General features: G+C 40.0%; 1 protein-coding gene across 2 annotated transcripts in view; it reads right to left on the bottom strand.

Moving 5' to 3' along the window:
* Window positions 1-24791, bottom strand: part of FKTN (fukutin) — a 121633-nt gene that overhangs the window by 76048 nt on the left and 20794 nt on the right. For both annotated transcript variants that reach the window (XM_069239832.1, XM_069239841.1), the window contains exons 3-4: window positions 15309-15368; window positions 2858-3061 (exon numbers count right to left, since the gene is read on the bottom strand). In XM_069239832.1, coding sequence (XP_069095933.1) covers window positions 2858-3061; window positions 15309-15368 — 264 coding nt within the window. The remainder of the gene's footprint in view (window positions 1-2857; window positions 3062-15308; window positions 15369-24791) is intronic.

The following is a 24791-nucleotide window of genomic DNA, read 5'->3' as shown; positions in this document are numbered from 1 at the left end:
GTTGGTTTCATAGATGCTATGATCTTAAGGATCTCATCTTCAGTGAGTTTTTTTTTTTTTTTACTCTCTCCATATGGTCTCATTTTCTGAGTCAGCAGACTGAATGTAGGTTTGGGTTTCGCTAGATTGTGGTTTCCCGATAAGTGTGGAGTACACGGACGGTTGGGTCCTGCATCATTTCATTTTCAGAAGCAATTGCTTTTTAAATTTTTGTTATTTTAAGCTCGAAGAAGGTTGTTAATGTCCTCTGCCCTGCATGGGTTCTGTTAGAGTAAGGGAACATTACTTCCCAGACACTCTTCTTGTTTTTAACATTGACCAAGATCCACCATTCACAATAAACTGATTGTAAGGTGGCTCCCGAGCAAATTTGAGTTTTTCTAGCTCCCCGTCTCATCGAGTGTGTCTGAATTTTTTCCTACTCTTTTTGATCTCCGGCATAGAGTCCCTTTCAGGGGCCCATTGGGCATTGCAGTGCTAGCCCAACGAGAAGCAAACCCAAGGATGAAGCATGACATCCAATGGATATGTGAGGGTTTAGCTTCTAAGGATAGAAGTGCCCTTAATCTTCTCTTTACCTGTTAATCAGGAACAGTGTGCTCACGTATTTGCATATCAATTGTTTAGGAAGATTGCACACTGGACCTGTCCTAACCCTCCCTGTCTCTCATATATTGATAAAGTACCCAATGGGATAGTTAGCATTGAGGGAGGGCTTGCAAATAAAAGTCCAGCTGAAGGCCAATGTGGATCCATGGGCATAGAAAGGTGCATCAGAGGAAACTGGTAGCAACTGGACAATCTGCAGCATGACTTTTGTGAAGCTGGCTGTTTGCTGCAGAAAAAATCAGGGTGCGTGACCAGCAGCTGAAATTGATCGGAGTCAGAACAGTTAGAATAGAAGGACATTTTCCGGTTCACCCCTGCACCTTCTCACCAGATTTTGAATGCTTGGATGGGGTCGAGTTTGGCACATTTTCCACTTTCACTTACCTGAAGACTTAGAGTGGGAACGGGACTTCACACTCGGCTGGCCTCCTCACCAGGAACGGCCTAGCAACTTGGAGTGGGAGCATTGTGTCCAACACAACCTCTTTTAATGCTCAGCGACACGGAGCTCACCTTCAGCTCCCTGAAGGCCATCGGGTACATGAGAGCACACTTTTCATGCGACTGACTCATGACCAAAGGTCAGGCATCGCAGGAACACATCATGCGTGTCTGTAACTGACAACTGCTTCCTGCAGTCATAGCACAGCTTAAATCCTGATGTTTTTAGGGGGAGACATTTTCCATAGCACACAGTCTGAATACTGTTTGAGTTATCAGAAGACTAGCAATGTTGAAGCAGAGCTCTGAAGCCATGTTTAAAGTCATGGAATGAAATGAACAGACCTAAGCACACAGGGGTGGAGCCTTTATGCATCTCCACTATTCACCTCCAGGGCAGTGCAAAGTTGCTGCAAAGACACAGCACTACTCATCACTGCGCAGGAGTCACTGCTGGGAGAAATTTCCAGATACACACTGGTGCTTGGGAAATTTTAAAGGTAAAGACTCTACAGCTAGAAGTATGCATCACGAGCACATTTGCGGCATACGAAACCTGCTCCTAAAGCACATTTGTTTAGTGAAACAAATTTCTATGTACGTTAATGAGATCGTCCTATTTCCTGAAGACTCAAATGTCAATAATCCAGTAATCTTTTAGACTTGCTTGCTTGTCCTAGCAGACATCTAGAGATAGTTTAGTCTGGCACTCTAAGTCCTCCCACTGCGTCTCCTTAAAGCAAGAAGAGATCAGAGAGGACTGAAAGGAATTTTGTAATAAACTACACACCATTAAGAGAATGCAAAGGAAATAAACGTTAAGTATTTTTAGCCCCAAAACCATAACACTGTTTGTAACAGCTCATCCTCTAGATATGTTGAGAGCGGTCAAGTCTGGTTTGGACAGTAATACTTAGCGTGTGCCTTTTAAAAGTCACTATAGTGCACTGGATGACTGGGTAAAATAGATGGGAAGAATAGGAGTAAAGCAGCGCAGTCGAGAGCAGGCAGGTTCTGACCACGGACATCAGGCCAACCAGGTACAGGTTGAAGAGGTGAGAGGGACTATTCAGAGCATTGCTTATGTGTAAATCTGTAGCTATTCACCATTTTAGGCAGTTACACAGGAGACATCTCTGGAAAAGGGCTAAGTCCAGAGAGATTATGTAGCAACATGCCATTATGATGCCTGCATCAACAAAGTTATTCTACTTTTCACAATTACCTCCATTGCTGCAAGATAATGCAATCTTAAAAAAGTGAGGGACAGCTTGCACTAAGACGGACCAAAATACAGAGAATGGTTCTAAGCAAAGGAGGCGGCAGTTGGCATGGAGGGCCAGGAGGTGTGGCTCAGTTGCCATGTGAAAAACACAGAAGAGTCGATTCAAAGAACATTTAGTTTTGAGCTATTACTGTGTCATTTGTAGCATTTTAGAAACCCAAAAAGAGTAAGTATGCTGCTTACCCTGAAAGAAAGCATGCAACTGAAGCAATAAAATGTTTACCCCCAAAGCGGCCTCAACACATTTTACACATCTTAACTGTCTTAATGATCAGACAACATAACAGCCAAACCAAATGGCTGTTTCAACCGATAACCTCATGAAAATAAATTAGAACAAATGTGTATATTGAATGAATTTCAATTAAATCTTGAAATCCATATATGAATATTCTGGACCAATTTGTAAACAAAGGAAATTGTGGCTTTGTGGATGATTTTCGTGCACTTCTAAGGCCATATAACACATTGCTTAAAAAAAAACAACCTTCAGACTTTCTAGCTTTAGACTAAGAGTCGTACCTCATGTTTCCACTGCTTGTCAAGCACTGCAAAGGTGGTGAATTCCCTCGGAGAGCAGAAGTACTTGCATCCATAGTTGATGCTTTCAGGGGAACTCCTGATCTGCTCCAAGTCCTTACTAATCAGGCCCAGTACAAGAGGGTCTATGAGATACACTGGTACATTGTGGTTTGAGACCAGAGCAATAAATTTCCGAACCACGCGCTGTTTGTAAAAGAGAAAAATAACAATGACCCCTGTTAGGCTTCTCTAACACGAGGCATCATGATAGCTTTATTTAGATTCTAGTCAGTTCTCTAATGTCAAAGTTAATGTGGTTAATGCTGCCGCAAAATAAATTGGTTGTAGACATAGGACAGTAGAGGGAAATACTCTACACATGAACATTTAACACAAATGTTATCACTAAACACAACAAAAAGATTATAGTCCAAGGACACAGCATATGGAATCCAGGATTTTGGACAGAAACACACAAGACTACATGTGCTTTTACACTTGTCTAACAGCAGGTCCACCTTGCTGCTGTTATTTCTGGAAGCAAGCAATACATAAACCGGATGGTGACCAGATTTGGAAAATCAAAAACCGGGACATGCCAGACATAAAAGTAGGACTAAAGCCTTTAATCTTACTTCCTTGTCTGGCCTGTCCCAGTTTATGCCTTGTAAATGTGTGCCTACATAAATATATAGTGAGAGTATGTGTGTGTATACACACACACACACTCTCTCGCTCTCTCTTACACACACACACACACACACACACACACACACAAAGCTATGTTGTTTACTATCTTTAGCAAGGGCAGGACCTCCACCCTGAGCCCCCATGCCCTCCTCCCCACTGTCTCCCGCATGCTGGGATCATGCTGCCGACCTGCGCTGCTGTAAAGAAACAGGTAAATTAGTTCAGACATTAGAGGGGGCCGATGGAAAGAGAGTATACGTTTCTTTTCTACTTTGCAGAATTACTTGACCTTTGTCCCAAAAAACGGGACACGTATCTAAAATTAAGAAAAGTGTTGGGACGCTGGGACAGTCCTCTGAAAACCGAGGGTGACAGGGGAATCCAGGATGTCTGGTCACCCTACTGAAACTGGAAAAGCACATTGAATACTACATTCAAGCAAGAATCTATATTGTAGGCTTGTCATAGAATTAAGATGGGATGCAAACACCTAATGTTTGAGACTTTGCTGCTTTTGGAATCGTAAACACAAAATCAAAAACTCGGACATGGGACAAACATATCCATATTAAACACTTCTTGCAGATATGAGAGCGTGTGTACCAGTGGGTAGTAGCCCAATTCAGTGTCTATTACCAAACAGATATGCGCACTATGGAAATGTTACGATTAGATGCACTACACAAGAAACTTTCATTTGGTATCTACAGCAGTTAATATGGATTGAGATCGTTAAGAATAAAATGTGGATAATTCTACATCAGATCCCTGTTTTTGGCACGCAATATTCTCTAATCAGTTACTTTATTTTTTTCATTCTACTTTCACAATTTATTTTCTTTTTTAATTGAATGGAACTAAAATAGCATTGTATATTACTTAGTAAAATCAGGTACATCCTATTATTTTGTTTAAAAGGCACGGACGGGCAGCAATTGTAATGAACTAAACTAATAAAGCGTAGAATTTGAGGAAATGAAAGTATGAAATAAAATATGCTTTTTATGAAGACAAAAGGCCTCACTTTAGTTAGGTAGATTCGGAACAGCAGTGATAAAATGGCAAATGTTCCATCCTCCAAACTGGTGGTTCCTCCAATCTATTTAGAGCCAGAAGAACCTCATTATTTCCTATGGCAGAGCACGTGTGGGCTCTGCTGGGCGAAACCACTGACCAGCGGCCCACCCACCTCTAGGCCATGACAATAGCTCCACACTTTTAGGAACAGTCGTTCTGTTGTACATTTTTTCCTGTTGGGGTTGCCAGGGAAAGCCTGTCTATCCAAAACAGGAAACCAAAGAAAGGAAACCCAAACACTGGTAGAAAATATCCAGGATAACAGGGACATTTCTTTGTTTTTCCCAATTTGGGAAATTGTTAAAAAAAAAAAAAAGAAAAGAAAAAAAACTCTTTGCTGAGTGAGCAATTAGAAATGGCACCTGCTCAGCAAAACTTCAGTATCTTCAGCAGAGCCACCGTGGCAGATTTGATTAAGGTAGAGAGTTCTTTGCTTGGATGGTGCAGAACTCCAAGTATGGTATGCAGTCTTCCACCTGTTCAGCAATCCCACAGCCCCTCAGTCACCCATGCTCTAACACCCTGATTACAAGATTACCCCACAAACCCTGAAATATTAGGTATTTTTCAGTGTGGTTTCCTCAATACCAGGGACAGAACCGGTGACATTTTCCACCTGCTTCGTCCTGCCATGGATACCCACCAGGAGAAACAGGGCCTGGAGAAACTAGGCTACCCTCAATGGCCCAAGGCAATATGCCACCCGGGATTTATTCTGGAAATGACCATGTTAATGGAGGCAACAATCATAGACTGTTGCAGCCAAGAGCCAATTCTCCCTGCTAACTGTGACTATTCATGATCCACCTCAAAGAGATAGCTTGGAGCACACGGGTCTTGCAGACACCTGTATGGAGGCTTGAAAGCGAAACGAGGAGGTCAATTCAACAAGGTCTTGCACCACCTCCATAGGGAAATCTTTTGAGGCCCAGCTTTTCCCATTAGATATCACAACAGCGACTAAAGCTACATCTGGAACACCACCAACTAAAAGAAAGGGTAAGGGGTTAAATTCTTCTCTGGTGGCAAAAGCAAATGAGAATTAAAAGCAGAACAAAACCCTAGATCAGCCACAGGTGGTCTGCACAAACAGCCATAAGGAGAAGCCTTATAATAACAGTTCCTGCGCCATAAATCCTTAGAATGGTTAGAAATGGAAGCTAGGTTGAAAGATCATGTCATATAATTTCACCAAGCGGGAAAATGTGTTTAAAGATTTAAGTGCCTTAGTGTTGGAGAGATTTAAAGATCTGGAGGCTAAAATGTATCTTATTCCCACACTAGCAACAAATGGAAACATTAATTTGCAAGTCAGCATTTACAATCTCAAGTGGGCCGAGCCCTGCATGAACCGCAACACGCAACAAGGTACAGGAACCCGGAATGCTCCTACTGTAGGGAGAAATCCTGATAATATTAATATTTTGGTGGCAGATCAGCAAAAGACAAGATCAATGTCAGCCAGGTCCAGTGCATATATACCCACAGCTACCTCCTGAATGCACACCTTATTTTATAGCCTTGTCAGACATGCCGCTGCTGTCATCTTCACAGAAGGAAGACCATTATGCCCTTAAAAATAAAACGGCATTCTGGCTAACAATAACTTGGGCTGGGACCGTGATCTAACTGTATCACTAAACATTTTAGAAGACCCTTTGTTATTAATGCTCTCCTTGAACGTTTGCAAACTAGGTATCTGTTACCTTGTTCCATTAACGTTCTGCCTTTTGGGTATTTTTGTTGACCACATCATTATGTCTCTGAGTCCCCTTTGGAGATAAACGATGGTCAGGCCAGTTCAGGACAACATGTGCAAGTCTTTGAGATTATGAATTGATTTTAAGTTTTTTTGTCACTCAAGCAATTGGACTCTCTTTCAAGGTTTCACAAGAGAAAATCAATCACAGCTCCAGGAGGTCAAGCTGGATGCTTCTACATCACATGGATGCTTCTATATCACCTATCTCCCCAGATAAGACCAGTCCCAGAGAGAGATTTAAGCTGCTCTCTTGGAACGTGGCAGGAATAGGTGTCTGGTCGAAGCTGATCAACTCAGACTGCAATTCCTGTGTTCATAACTATGATATTGCTTGTCTTCAAGAAGCATGGACCACTGCTTCTTTCTATGTAAACGGCTATTATTCTTTGCGTTTTCCAGCTATCCCTTTGAAGGCAGGCAGGGCATGAGGAGGGCTGACTATATTTCTATCTGTCAACTTAATCAAGTTGGTAGTCAAGGAAATACACTCCACTCCTCTTTATCAAATGTTATTATTCACCATGATATTTTTGACACTAGTGTGACTGTGATAGAAAATCTAGATGAAGAAATTGACAAGGCCTGGAACAATAACAAAAAAATGAGTTTTTACTCTTATGGTCTGGGGATTTTAATAGAGGTCTGTGTAATCATGATTTGTATAAGACATGTGGCCTTGTAGACTTTAAGGGGAGAACTTAAACACACTATAAGCATGTGCCTTATGGAGAGGCCTTAAACAACATCATAATGGCTAGGGATTTGGTTTTTGGCAGGGACTTTGGATCTTCTGTTTTGTAATTTCTTCCTACTTTTAAGGGTATTGGTAGATGCAATATTATAGACCATGTGATTTTGTCTTCTGATTTAGCTCCTCTTTTAGCAGGATTTCATGTTTTGGCTAGCTGTAATAGCAATTATAACCCACATAAAACTGCTTTTGACATTAATTTAAGAGGATTGAGTTTTCAGGGTGAAAGTCAAGAGACTAAGTATTCACTGAACAAAGGTGTTAAGGTTAATTGTTTACTTTCTCCCAACAAACATTTCTTACAAGAACTTACTTATCAGGGAGAATCAGAACCTTTCACTGCTCTGACCAAATATATGGAAGAACCAGCCACTATATTAACTGCCTTTAATCGGTTGTGGGTGCCCCCATCTCTTCAAAACTGAAAATAAAAAAAAAGAGGTCAAAGGTGACCTCCTTAGGGTCGCTTCACCATGCAGGAACGACTGCTCATCATTTTCTAAAAGCAGCACTGAGGAAAAGTCCTCATGATAAGGATGAGATTCTTGGGGCCAGGAAAGAATATAAGCAGACACTAAAGACAAGGAAGTTCTGAAATCAGAGCTAAGGCATGGGCAGATCGTAAAATGGCAGCGTTTCACAAAGACAGACAACTGTGCCTTCTGGAAGGTGGTTAATAATCTGTTATTTACTGACCATCATACTTCAAAGGTTGAGTGACTTATCCTTGTACAAATGTGGGTTGAGAATTTATTACAATTTATGACCCTGATATCCTGAGTTTCCCACCATAAATGTGAATTAAGCAACTAGTGTGTGTATATAAATATATATATATATATATATATATATATATATATTATTATATAGTGATGTTGCATTTGCAATCAGGAGAAGGCCAGGTGGGAAAGCCTCAGGCACAGATTGAGTTCCTATGGATCTATATAAGGAGAACTTACCACTCTGGGGGGCCGTAATTGCAAGTGTGAGAAGAGCAGCTATAGTCGCCCCCCTAGCTTTATGCTGGAGAAGGATAATGATGGTCCCTATTTATAACAATAATAAAAAAACAATTAAAAAGGTGATACAAACAAGCCATGATGCTATCGCCCTACATTTTTACTAGACAGCATCTTTGACATACTGGGAAGGATTTTAGTTTAAAAACTGGTAGACTGGGCAATTGAGAATCAGGCGCTGTCTAATGTACAGTTTGGCTTTCGGACAGGTGTAGGCACAGTCGAGCAGTGCCTTAACCTACATGTTATAATCGGAAAGTTTATCAACCTAAGGAGATGAGATATCAATGCTTCTGACACAGTACTTTGATTACAATTGTGGGAGATTATGGCAGGGATGGCAACTGACAAGACCTTGATGACTATCTTGTGCTGTATCTACTGGGATACTTCAGCTAAAATTCACTATGGCACACACACAAACTTTCCCTGAGTATTAGATTAACTCAGGGCATCCATCAGGTTTCCAAGATGGCCCCTTTTTGTTTTTACTCTATATAAATTGGTTAAACAAGTATTTATGTCAGGAGGGTAAGAATGCGCCCAAACTAGCGAATCCTGCTGTTCCAGCCAGAACCACAAAATAAGTTGCAAATTTTACTGGACACTTTTAGGTCTTTTATGAATGTTTTAGGATTAAAAACAAATCTAAATAAAAACTTTGTTATGAGCTGCGGACCCAAGAACACTAAAACTAAGACCATTTTAAATAAATGGAACAAAGGTGACCAAGGTTACGTAAGTATACCTACCTTGGTATCCTGTTCAATTCTGCTTTAAGTTGGGACCCCTTACTCAAATTTAGAGTACATTATATGCAAGGAGCAATTAAATCTGTTTTGCCTCTAGATTGGACTAACAACCGATAATGAAAATTCTGCATATTTATAAGAGCAAATGTGTGCCAATTGGCTGTTATGGGGCGGGGCTTTGAGGGACATCAAAGATAATAGGTTGCAAAAGGTGGAAAACACATTTTTGTGCATAGTTATGGTTGTGCCCCAATCAACCGCCTCCTCTATGGGTCATGAAGAGGGTGGGCTGGAGTATGTAGAAGATGTTATTAAGCTTAGCCTGCTGTTGATCTGGCTGAGGGTTTGGACAACACTAGAAGAAAAGTCTCAAGGGTGATTATCACTGAGTGTCTGTCTCTAAATAACACTGCTGCTATAACTTGGTTGCCTTTTGTTAAAGGTAGATTTCACTCGTTGGGGGCTTGCTGAGCTTTTTGCTAAGCTCTAGAGCATATCGAGTGAGTGTATATTTTTAGTCAAAAATGCTTGTTTAACCTCCAAAAAGAGACTTAATTGATAGTGTTGATTGCATGAGAGGCTAACGTACGACAGCATAAAGTTTTTTTTTTTAAACAAAAATTAGGATCAGACAGGATTTGCCTGGTTATAATGAATATTAGATATCGTTTGTCTGTGAGGAAGAGATATGTAGCCCATGTCAGTGTACAAACTGCCTTGGGTGTGTGCAAAACTGCTGGAGTGCACAACTGATTAATTTATTCACTATGATTTTTAAGTGTATGCTGTATTTTATTAAGTTTGTTTTTATTATTGTGTGCTTTTAATATTTTGTTTTTAAATCGAATAAAGCTGTTTTGACTGAATATGTACATGATACAAAGAGGGTTATTTAAATTTTGGAAGGACGAGTATCATGCCAGAACTGGCTATATTAACATGACAGGATTCCAGTTGTGTTAACCACTGCCGCATAAACAGCTGCCAGGGTGCACACACACACTCTTGGACATAGGGTCTAATTTGCGATCCTCTTCATCATGAGATACCATACAGGAGAAAGACATAGTAACAAGAATAAGACTGAGCAGTGATGAATACAACCAACTCACTCTCAACTTAATTTAAATAGCATGCAAGAGAGGTGTCAAAAGTTTATATTGCTTCTCGAGTCCTGCTACCTACTTCTCTAGTCCTGCTATAATCAAAGACGGTGAGGCTAGATTCTTCAGGAGACGTAGCCCCTCTTCCCATAGGTAATCAAAATTGAGATCGTCCGAAGGCCTTGCAAGGCTTTTCTTTACAGTGAAAAAAACTGGTATTTTCTAGGGAAGATGCTTGAAGGCTGATTTTGTCCAATGCCTTTCCAATAAGGTACTAAAAATGCACCTAGATGCACTAGTGGACTATTGGCTCGATCATCATCCTGGCTCGATCATCATCCTGACCACTGTTCCATTCATAAATTGGCCATCCTCATTCCCCCTGCATTCTGGTCTTCCAGCTCTTCCTCCTTCTCTGGGTGCAAATAGTGCAGAACTGGCAGCGGCTGCACCAGAGACGTGGTCTGCGTTTGAGGCTCAAAAGGAGGTTAAGCCTGCAGAAGGGCAAAAGGCGGCACTGACTGAAAAGTCAGATGTTGTGGCACTGGTTTAGGAAGAGGTAAGCTGTAATCCTGTCAACAGTGAACATGCATAAGAAGGGCTAAGTGCCAGGAACGCTCCTTCATGTCCTTCAAAGAATTGAGGAAGTTTGCGTAGGTGAAGAATATACTGGCATGTCTTCATACCAATGTTCACTCAAGGGCTTAAAAGGGTTAGCCATTTCAAAGTGGCTCATTCACGTGTCTATGGAATCTGGGATGCATTTTTTCTTACTTTTTTCCCTTACACTAGCACTGAAGCAAGGAGTGTCAGTGACTAAAGGCCCAATGGTATTTCGGGGTGTTCTTAGACCAAGAGGTCATTTGACCATCTTATGCACAGCTGTCAACGAGGCACTTTTGATGTGAAAGCATTCCCTCTGGAAACGTGTAGGAATGCTACTTTGGTGTAGCTGGAGAAATGGGCAGTAAAACAAGAGATCTCACATTAGGAGCAGGTGGCAAGGGTTTCTCCGCTAGTTTAGTCATTGCATGAAAGGCAGAGAGATTGTAAAGTCAGCAATAGGTTTCCACGTTATCGAGTGAGATTAGAAACTATAAACAGATAGGTCACTCAAGAATATCTACAAGACATACATCAAACTCCATTCATGGTCCACAGAGTCTTGTCAGAAAACATGCAAAATATGTCAAAGTTTTTCAGATTATAACCCAAACAGAAACTGTAAGTGTACTGCTTGTGTGGATCACCAGCAAAGATCTTATTCCTACACACGTCACAAGCCATGAACAGAGATCTCATGGAGGAAAAAGCAGTCTCAAGACATTCCAACAGAATCCAATGTAATTCTTGATTTCCAATCTTAAATCTTAAAAGACAGACAAGAAGTTCAGGCTCTCCCATCTGACAGTGAGCAAAAATTACAATCCACAAAGATAACTTGCTAAAACTAGGAACAGAGCTCAATAGGATTCACGGTAACTTGAGGTGCGGTAGAAAATCTTACTTCTGAAACTAAACATCTGAATGTGTAGTCAAAAAAAGTGGGCTAATTATCACAAAACTGTGCTACTCTGCTACCATAGTAACAGTAAGAAAATATTATAGGAACTACCGGTCTCCACCTTTGATAGCTTTCTGTACAAGAATCCACATCGGTCCACTCTGAACAGTAAACCTGGTTCACATCCACAATGTACTACGTTCTTACAATACTATTCACCCTTCGCAGCCAAGCATACATGCCAATCTAACATGACTCAGGTAACAACCCTCTTTTATTGTAGGTGACCTTGGGGGTTAGAACCTAATATTCCAAGATCCTAAAACAGCTCCCCAGGTCAAGACAAATTAACTCCAAGCAATAAGCAAAGAACTTATGTGCCTGGGTGTTACATTTCATTATTGATTCCAACTTTATGGAAAGTAACCTTTGGGGGCCAGTGCTACATTTTTTAACAAACTGAGGGGATGCAAAACTATCTAAGAAACCCTGAAAAGGACATAAAAGGTAAGGTGAACTTTGTGTGGGAGTTACACTGGTAATGTTGATTATTTTGACTAGTGATTCCGCTCCTCACCTTCTGGTATGTCCTCATAACTCAAGAGGTGACTGTTATAATTTATAATAGTTTTTTTTTTTTTTAGCTATTTCTGATCTCTTTCTGTTTCTACTTCCCCGTATCACCCTTCCCAATCCTTACCCTGTTTCACAAAAAAAAATTCCTATCCCTTTCATAATTCCCTTACGGCGATGTAGTACTTTTGCTCAGCTTTTGAGCTATAATAAATATCAAAAAACGGTTTGCAGTAATAGTTCAGCAACTGCCAGTACCAGCAATGAGCCAACTATGATCAAATGTGTTGCACACCATACTCCTCTGTTATGTAGCTTGATTCGGTTCTGGACCGGTTCTGTTTTATTATTAATTTAAAAAATATATATAACGCTGCAAATGTTTAGACTTTGGTAGTCTCTCCTAGGTACTGTCCATACCAATATTGGACAAGTCACTACCCATTGAAGATAAAGGCCTAAAATAACTGCTTGGTTGCTTCATGACCTTTATCAATAGAATCTTTAAATTTTCCTTCCTCATCCTTAGAAGAAAAGTAAGAACCTTCACTGCATGCCACATTTCCCTTAGCAGCTTGAAAGTACTGTCAATGATGTAAGATCTCACACCGCTAAGGAAGCAGAAATATTACTTTTCTTCCATACAGCATCCAGCTTCATTTAATCTTTAATTGAAGTGTTAGAAGAAATAAGAATTTTGGGGCTTCCTGTTTCTGCTTAATTTGGCCTGAATCCTGGGTGTGTATTTACCGTTTGATATATTTTCTGATGTTGCTATTAAAACGTGCTTCTACTTATGTTCCAGTCTAGGGAAATTTTATGTTTTTCTGTCATTCTTGCAGGAGAGCATACCAGACTGCTCACCCTCTTTTATGCACACTCTCCAGGCCCCTCTCCATCTATACTGTCCTGAGGAAAAAGGTACTTAAACTCTTAATCTTCTAGTTTCCGTGCCTTGCCAATCACATCACAATACAAGTCAAAAGTAGGAATCTTCAGAGCTCAAAGACACAATAGAAGCAGGGAGAGGAGTACATCTCAAGCATATTGGCTGGACAATAAAGAACGAAGAATATACCTTCTTGTGGACTTGAACCATCTTAAAGCACCCAAGAGTTTCTTGGTCATAAATTGAAGGCAGATTTCTTCTTAACTCCTATTCATATAGCCTAACCTCTGATATATATGAACATCTTCATCAAAAAAATTGTTAAGGACTGAGTGTGAATTAATCAATGTAGAAAGGTGATCTTTTACACGCTGCCCATCAACAGTCATCACTGAAAATGATCTTGTCAATTAGGTAATCGTAAACAAACAAGGTAAGTGTCATCATTAAAGGAGGGTTGAAGTACGCCAATGAGGTATCAGTCAATGAAGAAGCAAGGAAGACAGATCAATGCTGTTGTGTTCATCAATTAGAAGGTCAATGTTAATGCTTGGGTCAAGATCAAAGAAAACGTAGCTCCTCATGAGAGAGGAAATCAACAATGATGGTCTCTTCTGAGGAATGACAAGGGGGTGAAATCAAAAATGAAGTATCCCATTTAGTAGAAAAAGGCTGGCAGCCCCTGATTGAACCAGAGTTCAATTAAGCAGACAATAAAGACTTACTTTTCTGGGGTAGAAGGTAAGGTTGTTCTCATCAGAGACACAATAAGACCAAGCACTTGACCATTGTGCCTCATTAAAAAACTGAATCCTTTTGAAGAGACTGCTTTCTTTTAAATAATAAACCAAACAAAAAGGTAATGAGTGAAGTGCCTGGATTAATCTCAGCTACTGGTAATTACTAGGGGTCGCACTCTAGTCCATCATTGTTTTTCATATCATGCCATCTCAGTTTGTACCCAGCCAATTAGTCATCAACCTGCTCCAATACGAACATTTCAGCCTTAACTGACAAGCAGCTCAAGACCGGCCTTGCATCAAAGGTGTAGCTTGGTTACAGTGAGCAAGGGACCCACGTTTGGGCGTACCCACCACACTGAAGCTTTCCAAAAAGTGATGGGTGGAAAGTTTGAATTAATCTCAACCACTGGTAATTACCACATGTGAACGCATGACAGAGTGTCTTAATCTTGAAGATGGTGAAGACATGTCTTGTGCTTCATGACAAACAAAACAGTTCTTTCTCAGTAATCAAGGGTTTTGAAGCTCTTCATTTCTTTAATCTACCTGAAACGTTCTATCTAAAAATACCTTTCCAATCATGTGTTGCATGATGGAGAATATTTCAAATTGTGTTGGTCTATGGAAGAATCAGAGCCCAACAATGGCAATTAACACACCTGCCTACCATTGCTAGAGACCCTCCTATAGTTACCCCATCCATGCTCAAACGTCACTCCCACTTCAAGTGAGAGATCTAGATAAGAAATTACAAGACATTCTTGTGAACATAGTACCAACACTATAACAAAAGGTCCACCGCTAGAAGGAAACAAAGTGGAACATCCAACTGGACTGAAAACACATGAAGCCATACTGGCTTCTACGAGTGGACATTTAAATAGATCATAAACCAACCACTCTGGAAAAATGAAAACATGTCAGAACTGTATTAGGGCCATTCACATTTTAGATCCATGAGCCCTGCTACCTGGACAATGTCATATGTTAACTGTAAGACAGTCTGCTCTAAGTTCATGATTACATCCAGTAAGGGGCCAAAGAGAACCTGCCCAAACAAAGTATGTCATATTTTCACTTTGTTATTCCGAGTCACTGTAGATCAAAAAGTTATTCTTAAATAGATATGCATCTATTAATACCCAACAGACTCCCACTTTTTTTTACTGCCATAAGGTATTCCACAGCTGTTTTTGATTTAGACAATTAGTAAACTGGGGACTTCCCGGACATGAAAGGAACACAGTTTAATGGCTAATTTGAGGGGGGTAGATCATGGCTCTTTAGCTGGATCAAACTGAATGGGAAACCACAGAAAATGTTAACTAATTTGGACTCACTGACAGTCTTTTGTAATCTCAAGTAAAACAACTGATTGGAAGAAATGTGAGCTGCTGCTTTAAAATCACAATACCATACTAAACAACTAACTCAAGATCATAGACATTGTGGAAAGGCAGACACAGGGTTTTTCCACATATTGTCTACAATGTCTATTGTCCTTGGGTAGATTAAGGACATAGGCTAAAGAACACCAGTTAAGTATAGAGATGGCTAAATATAACAATGTACATCATGCCGATCTTACCCATTGTGGGCTCTCTTGTGCAGTTAGAGTTCCTTTCAACTTGGAAAACGCCGATCCATTCTGACAAAAGTCAAATGAAAGAACATGTTACAATGTGGAAAATGATTTGGAGCCATACACGTTGCAGTCAACTTGTTTCAATCACTGAGGAAGTGCTTCAAGCAACACATCTGCTTTGTACTCTACTCATACAGAACTGAGAGGTGATCAAAGCTTCACTGGTGTACGAGTGGCATTAACCAAATAGAGTGTTACACATTATTTTACAGAAGTGATGTTTCCTAATTTAACACTTACCTAATGTAATGTGTGTGCAAATCTAAAATTTAAAAAAAAAAAAAAAAACATTTTTTCAAAAACTTTGAACATTATTGGTAGGCGTGTTCTTTCTTTCTTGGGATAGAGCAAATAATTACTTAAAGGACTTCCAGCAAGTGGCGTTAGTTAGGCCATAACAACTGACAAGAGGACAAGTCATCTATTCAACTAGAAGCAAACAGTGTGATGACTGAATTAAACACAGCCACTAGCAACCGGTCTAGGCTGTGTTATGGTTGACTTTTTTTTTTTTTATCCACAGTGCAACAATAGATGGACAGCAGCAATTTGCAAATGTAAGCCAGTCACATTAACAAAAAAATTTAGTTAATTAGCATCCAAATCTTATTTAGAAAGACCACAACGAGTTTAATGTTAATGAGGGACTTATTTTTGAAAATAAATGAAGCTGTGTTAAAGCGCTCATAAATGGTGCCAACTCTGGTCTATTGCTAAATACAACTATCTCCTCCCCAGGAGCCAATTAGTGCTCAGTGCTGCTCAACTTTGATTCCTTGGGAAGAACAACGCCTGAGCATGGACAGAAATTACATCTGATGATAGAATATGTGTGTAGCGCAATTACATTAAGAAAGCTAATTGTAGGGATCAACGTTTATTGGCCACATTAATCTTCCCATGTTTTATTAGTTCCTCTCTGCTAATTTGTAAACATATATTGGATAAGTTAAATACTGAGGTGATGCTTCTAGATTTTTGTCAGCAATGCTTCATGGTTTAAATACAGAGTTTTGGTGTAGATTTAGATACTTTATTTTGCTCTTAGTCAGCTAAAATGTATATTAAAGGGAACTTGTTATAATTGGTGCTGGATTTAAACTTTAAAGAATACTCATGTAGCTGAGATAAGTGACTTTTAAAATTAATATATCAACTATATCTGTTTGATATCAAATTATGAATCAGAATATTCTAGCCTATGATTACATTGATACAGAGATGGAATGATTGCTGGGTTGCTAGTAGTTAACATTGCCAAAGAAAAATATGAATGTAAGAGGGATGCATAAGAGATAAAGAATGGTAAGAATGTGAAGCAAATCGCCAAGGGGTGAGGTGGTCAAAGAAGTCCCCTAATGTGTCTTTAAGTGTGTGTATGTATGTTATGTATAACTTAGGAGGTCAAAGATTCAGAAGACAGAAGATTTTAGATCTAATAATTGCATCTTGTAAGAAATTGGGTTACTATTTGAGAGGGTTGACTACCCAGCTCAACTAATAACCGCAATCCATGTCAGGGTAAACCACTGAAGTCACTAAGTAAACTTGAGCTCAAATCCCTGCTGTTAAGCAGACAGACCTAACTTAGAGGCAATGTATAAAGTATTTATGCAGTACTAACACAGTATTAAACCTGCAATGTAAAACAGTAAAAATCCCAAAACGAATAAGAAAAATAGAGTAACATTTAATAAACAAAAGGACACCAAAATGGAAACAATCCAATCCAATCAAGCTTTAAGAAAAATAACATCAAGAACCAAAGTGCCAATGATAGTCACTTGTCATGGTATAACAGGACCAAGGAACAATCTGACGCTGACTGCAATAGGGTGCAGGTTGAATACACTAACCAGGTTTATCCTGGTAAAAGATTTTAGTCCTTTAAGCACCAATCCACCACAGCAGTACACCCCTAAACAAAAAAAAACAAAAAACAGGGCATCAGGGGAGGCATTTAGAGGCTCTGTGTGACAGGCAGACTCCAGTCCAGGTCCAGGATAGTTGTTGAAAAGGCCTCTGGGAGCTTATTGTATTTCTGTAGCTTGAACAATAGGTCAGCCTTAAAATCCTTGGAGTTCACTTCTTTGTCATGAGTAGGAGAGGGAGAGCAAGTCCAGCCTTCAAGGCTCTTCTCAGGTCTCAGACAGTAGGTTCTGGCCTCTTCTGATCTTCCACAGTTCCACAGGTGATCTGAAGTGGTTGCCTAGAGATGCCACATTTATGTCTGGCACAGGTTAGTGGGTGAGAATGACCCCTGGGAGCCCTAACAAATGGGGTAAAGATTCCCAGGGCTACCCATACTAACTTCTAGGCATTTTTAATATAGTGGAAGACTTCAGTCACACTAAACTTGGTCTCTGAAGGCTGGGTGTATGTGGGTGGGCGGGTTGGGGGAGGGGAGCCAATTGTGCTATGGTAATCCTGGTGTCCTTGCACATCCAAAGCTAAAAATCAGTTTTAGGCAGTTTTTGTACCCTCAAGAAACTCAGAGGCAGATATCTGGTAGAACAAAGATGAGCAATCAGCAACCAGACAGTGGACATACACAATGTGTTTGGCATTCTGTTTCCTTCCTTTGAACTATGCTTCAAATTGTATAGGAAAAACCCCAACTCAGTGATACTCATAGTACGGCCCGGGGGCCGCATGCGGCCCTCCTGACCTTTACATGCGGCCCAGCGGCACTGGGCTGCTCTTAACTAGACAGCACCAACATTAAAAAAATGTAAATAAACAGGTTAGCATTTATTTAAGGTGAGTTGAAGGTAGAGAAAAGAGATAACAGTGGGGGTCTGTACAATGTACATCGGAAACACCTTTATTTTTAAAGACATATTTGAAGCAAAAATGTAAAAGCACAATCAAGTCTGCTCAGAATTCAAAAAGTGTATTTCATTAACACGTAGAAACGTCACCTTCGTACACCAGATTATATCAGTGCATTGAAGAAATATATTTTTTCAAAGTGATAATTTTCTAACCAGAATTTACAAACATTTACTCCCCCAAACCCCACACAACAACAGTGACTTTGGTGAGCTAAAAGGCAAGTCAGCTATGTGCACTCTTTGGGTGGCCTAGGTTTCAATTATACAAAAACATTATAGTTTATTAAATCAAACACAAAAAGGTTTTGTGTAGCACACATCCTGAAGTCATGCGAGGTCCTCATATGTGATCATGAATAAAAAGCAGGGAAAATTAAATAAAACATTTGCTTAGGATCACACAGTTTGGTTAAGTGGAGAAGCCGTGATTATTCCCACGTTTATGGTTTCACGTTGTGCTATTCAGACACTAGAAGTATATGCTTTGTGTCCCTTACACCCACTTTACTGCCAACCCCAGACTGCCACCCTGGTGCCATCAGTGCGGCCCTCGGTCACATCAAAGACCAAACTCTGCGGCCCCCGTGAAAATGTTTGCGAGTACCCGTGCCCCAACTGATCAGCCAAGCGGGTTTTGCCACTCCAGCAATATCTAACACTGTGATGTCATTAAAACATATCTCTTCTTCAATCTCTTTACGTGGCACAGCAGCTGTATATAACATCTATGTGTACCCATTAAATGATCTGCAGCACTCATGGGAGAAAACAAAATTGGATGGAATGCCTTGGTCTAAGACACTTTACTAATTACTCAGTCGCATTCCAGTCCATCATTCTTTTCCACTTTAGGCACATCCAAATCAAACCTTGTCCGCCACAATAACAATAGTCACTTTCAAACTCTCAGGCCAGTTACTGTCCAATTGGGAATAAAAGCAACTCCTGATGAATTCTACCCTTTCTGACTTCCTCACTGATGTGCAGCTTCAGTCCTATGATATAGTGAGTACAGGACACAATTATGAACCAATCTTTCACATTTAGGGTACCTAAACACGAAAAACACAAAAGTCATGTGTGAAATGCTTGAAGTGGTATCAGTCAAAGGTAATTATTTGGTGCTGCATTCCAGTTCACTTTTCAAATTCTCACTGAGTAACTCCAGGCGGATCAAACAAGTATAAACTAGCCTTGTCCTGCCCAATAGGAACAGTTCATCCCAAACTATCTGGCTATTCCTCCTCTGAATGGCAACACATGCAATACCAGAGTGTATGCAGACAATATACTCTCTGAAGGCAATACAAGCAATCTCAGTCCTATATAAGGATTGCTGGACCTAATCAGTAAGAAAGCAGCTGAAGCTGAATTCAAGTGAAAAGGAGAATATGTCAGCGAGTGCCACTCCCACCCAATGGTAAATAGAGATCTAAAACCTTAAGTAGAAAGAATCACTGTTATTACTGGGAAAGGTGAAGAATAGGAAATAAAATAAGGTGTTTATGAAGCAAACGGTCACGCAAACAAGAGCCACCGGACACTTTTCTAGATATCCGACTAGTTGCTAAACATACCGGGAAAAGGAATGTTAGGATTCAAAGCCCAAGATCAAAACCAACCATGAGGTAATTGGTCAGCCATTTGCAAACATCATCAGGTAAAGACAATAGCCAGGTTTTCAAACATTTCATAAACACTGATTTGTTCTGAATAAAATCTCAAAGATCTCAGAAGCTGGCTCCCGGCTTTAGACCCCAATACAGTGAAGGATTTGCCTCCTCGTGTTTTAAGTTTGTAAGAAAGAATAGTTAATAAATTAGAATTAAAGGATTTCAAGGTCTTTTGGGACCTGTAATGAGTTAATCTATCAGATAGGCACTTGGAACCTTTAAGAAAAAACACTCTAAAAACCAATGTGGAAGTTTAAAACAAATTTGCTTATGAACATGCAGCCTGTGCAATTTGTTGAGTCCCTGCAAAGCCAAACAGTTCTCAGGAAGCTTAAGAACAGGCCTGAGTGGAGCATTTTGGACCATTTAGAATTTATGAAGAAGATCTTTAGTAATCCAGAGACAGAGGCTGTTAAAATGATCAAGCACTGAAGTAATGAGAGCCAAAGCCATGGTTTTCCTTGCTGTCAAAGGGAGAAAATCAACAAACAATTTTATGACTAGAGAGGAACAAGCACCCAATGGAGATAAACCTTGAGAATAGAAAGAAAGAGAGCAATCAAATTTGAAACCAAGGATCCGAGTCATTTTAACAGGAGGAGGGATAAAATTGTCAGGCTACTTTGTATGAGGGGAAAACAAATGGTTGGGGACTAACATAAGTGTATCTGTCTTATCTCTGTTGCACTTTAGGGTATTATGCTACATCCAAATGATGATACTTGAAAGGCAGTTCTTAAAATTAAGTTCAGAGCCAAATTAATTATTGTTGAGAATATATGGGTTTGAACTATCTCACGACTTAAGATGATAAACAAGAGGTGAACAGGCATTTCTAACATACATGTCATGTAAATAAAATGTACAAATTTCCCTCAGAGAGCACAGACCATTGCGGCAACAGCCCTTTCTAGAATGAACTGTCTGTTATCTAAAAATACCTGGTAAAAAAAAAAATCTCATCCATCCAAAATGCTACAGCTTGCATCTTGATAACGTTAAAATGATGGGCCAGGTCTCCCTAGCTAGCCGGTCAAGGAATTATCATTTGTGTGCCAGTGGTGCCACCTTTTCAATTAAGGACACTGTGAATGTTCCAAAAAGCCATAGATCAAGTACCTAGTTTTCAAAGGTATCAATTACAAGGAGACGGAGGCCTCTCTGCCTTTGATGCTTGTTACATGACTTAAAATTACAAATGGAGTGTATGATCATTTGCAGCCTGCGATGCACAATCGTGGAATTCACAGACTGCACAAATATGAAGGACCATGTCACCTGAAGAAATAAATGTAAAACTTCCCTCATTTAGAAAGGGTAAATCACCACCAGCATCAGGGCATTGCTTTAGAGTTCCTTATGTTCTATTTTGCCAAGACCGTACTTGAGTGGCAGGCACAGTGTTTTGTAAGAAGCTCATAACTTAACATATGTATGCTTATGCTTCCTTGAAATTTTCCCCAATTTGTGTTTGTCCCTCCGTGAAATATCTGCAAACTGACAACAACACCGACACACACTAGGTGTAGGTATTTGCTCTGCTGTTATTCTGCCTCCCCAAAAGCATCTTAACCTGCACTTTTCTTTATGTGGAGAGCTCCTGCCCAACTACTTCTTTTTTCTACATTGGCGTGCCCAAGTTCCCCTGCTTTCCCTCGGCCTCCTAGTGGCATTTTGTGACCTGCATCTGCCATGCTGATAATTATGTAGTGCAGTGTAGTTGGCAAAATGTCCAGGAATGTGGTATAAAGGTGCATACCATCAATGCCTCAACGTTTAATGCGTGAGCATTTTTTTCTACTTAACTTAACATCTGAGGCAATACATATAACAAGTACATATTTTATGCTAAAAATATTGAAAATGCTAAACTAAAATATAATGCATAGGTCTCCATTCTGCTCCAAGATAATTCTTGGTGGAATCACCTTCAGTAATAATTAGAGAGCTAGGCGAATTCGAATTTTCAGTTTTTTTTTTTTTTTTTTACAAAAAAAATAATATATATATATATATATATATATATATATATATATATATATATATATATATATATATATATATAATGCAGTAAATTCTCAACTGATTAAAAATACAAGGAAAACATATGGAAGGAGGAAGAAAACCGAAATGATTGTGCAAGTCATTGTGCTGTTTTCTCTTTCCTGCGTCCTACATTATTTAACCACATTTAAGTCAAACAGAGGCCAGGTTCAGTAGACTATACGGTTTGTATCTTTATCATATGGGAATGACACAAAATTGATTATTCAGCTTTATCATGCACCTAGTACCACCAACAACTTAAGCAACTGTCTGATTACCATTGAATAACGGAAGGCTATGTATTTTATGAAAACATCAATCTGCTCTTTAGGAACCTAAGTTCCCTTAGATTGCGATATTTATCGCCAAATTTCCCTCCCCAACAAGGATGCTAAAATAATAGCTAAAATCCTAGCACCCTGTTTGGGAAGGGTGATTCCCCAGCTTATCCACAAGTCACAGGTGGGATTTGTCCCGGGAAGGAGCTCCTCGATTGGACTGGTGTGCAATAAGAAAACGCATACTGAAAACTGTTAAGCTTGTATATACGATCAAGTGTTGTTTGGTTCTATGTGTTTTTCACTATTGTATACAGTGCACAATCGCCATTTTGTTTAGAGTCTATAATGTTTATTTAATTATTTGTATTCAATTGATGCAGGCTACATGTAACTCACTTAGAGGGCAAAGAATGGTGTAAGATCGTTCTGCTTGAGCTTTTCTTTAGGGATGCCACTAAAATCTTGCTTCTTCTTCCTTATGTTTCTGCCAGTTTTGTGTGCTTGGATTAACGGTGCGGGGTTTAGAAACATGTTTTAGGTCTGATCAAAATATATATATGGTCAAGAATCTGGAAATATTAAAATCACATTTGATCTTTTGACAGTGTTTAATTCACTGAAGGGTGAAATGGTTGGCTCATAAGAATCTTGGCCAATACGCCGTATCACACTTACCCAAAGTCACAGAATGGATAAACATTTTTGATGCATCTGTCCCATTGTCTAATTAGTCAGTATTAAAGCCAGACACTTCAGGCTTTACATATTCAACGCAAAGTACAGTGACTGATACCTGTGAAAAAAGTGCTGTCACCATGACATGGGATAGTGGTGATAACATTGTTATGTGTGATACCTTCAGCTAATCTTGGCTTTTTATCCAATTACTCTTTACTGCTTACACTTCTAAGCTCATAGTTTAAATTTTAACAGCTGCAATTTGCTGCTGGTTGAAGTGTGGAGGCCCCTGTTCAAGCAACAGCCACAACCCCCATCAGGGTGAACCACAAAATTCACTAAATGAATGTGTGCTTAACCCTCTGGTAGCTTGGCACAAAAGCAATCAGACTTAACTTAGAGGCAGTGTGTAAAGTATTTATGCAGCATACGAACACTAATAAAATTAAAATACAAATCAAGAAAAATCCCACACCAATTAAGAAAAAGAGTACATATTAATAAACTATTTAATACCAAAGCAACACATATTGAACCACCAGAAGTGGAGTTATGAATTTTTAAAGTTTTATGTAAAATCTAGTGCCTAAAAAAAGCACCAACCATGGACTTCTGGTTGAGCAAAGACTGAATCAAGGTCAAGAAATATGGCTGAGCGCGAGTCAGATACAAGGAGTAGATTGGGCCGGGACCGCACTTATCTTTGGACTTAGAAGACATTGTAAGAAAAATGTTCAGAGTAGGTAAGGTTAAAAGAGGCAAGGCAGCACGCAGTGTCAGAGGAGAGAGCGGCATAGTCAGGAAGCCCATGGATGAAGTCCCAATGAAGATTTTTATGTTCCTACTTAGTCACTTTTCTGGAAGTCAAAAATCTCTAGCAGGACGAGGGAGGAGGCTGTAGTCGTCAAGAGGTACACAAGGCCAGATAATCCTTTTGAAAAGGACAGCTGAATAGTTTTTGCTGCTGCGGAGAAAAGGGTAGTGGGAGCTGCCGCAAAGTCAGGCCGACTGGCTATGCACCTTGGGCGGATAGACTAGCAGGTTGGTTCTAGTCTTCCCTCGGTTCTTAAAGCTGTTTTTAACCAAACATTTTCCAAGTCCCAAGTTTTGGATTATGGCTATCTGGGTACAGTTAACACCACCACCAAGGGTCTAGGATTGGAGAGGCCCTACTAATAGCACTCAGGCTGGGTCCAGGTGTGGGTTCAAGATGGTGGGAGCCTTTTCTGTCCCTGAGGCTCTGAAGAGGAGGCCAGCAAACTAGCCCTTGGAGTCACTCTAGTAGTCCTTGGTGGGGTGATAAAGCAGGGCTCGAGACAGGCTCCCGACAGCAAAGCAGTCCTTCCAGGTGCAGCAAAGCAATCTTGGGGAGTGCACAGCAGGCAGCCCTCCGAAGAGTCCTTCCGCAGGTCCAGAAAGTGAACTGAAGTGTCGGTCTGAGGGTCCCCTTTTTAGGTCAAGCCTAGGCAGAATGCAACCGTTGTCTCTGGGCATATTGTAATCTACATCTGTGGGCTTGCAACACAGCAATCTCACACCCATCACTTTCATTCGTTCCTTGGCCTGCCTTTCAAAATTTCCTTGATTTTGTAGGTAAATGCTTTACGTATTTCACGCCTTAAGGCTGCTTTGTTACTGCCTTGGAGACTGACCCTGTTACATGGATCATTGCACAATCGGCCACATTGCTTTTTGTGGCGCACTATTTTTTTTTTTTTTTTGCCTCATCGCTGCGGAAGGCTAGGCAATCCAAGCAATAAAGCTATGGCAATATTCTGTTAAACTAATAAATGCTGTTCTCACAAAGCAGTTCGAGTTTAGTCGCCTTTTTTTAAAAACAATTTAGAAGCTAGCAACCGAGCGTAACTAGTCTGACCCACCCCCATCGTCCTCATCAAAGGAGGCTAAAGGTGA

This window comes from Pleurodeles waltl, chromosome 1_2, assembly GCF_031143425.1.
Source record: "Pleurodeles waltl isolate 20211129_DDA chromosome 1_2, aPleWal1.hap1.20221129, whole genome shotgun sequence".
NCBI lineage: Eukaryota > Metazoa > Chordata > Amphibia > Caudata > Salamandridae > Pleurodeles > Pleurodeles waltl.
Note: the sequence above shows the minus strand (reverse complement) of the source record. Positions and strands in the feature narration are given on the sequence as shown.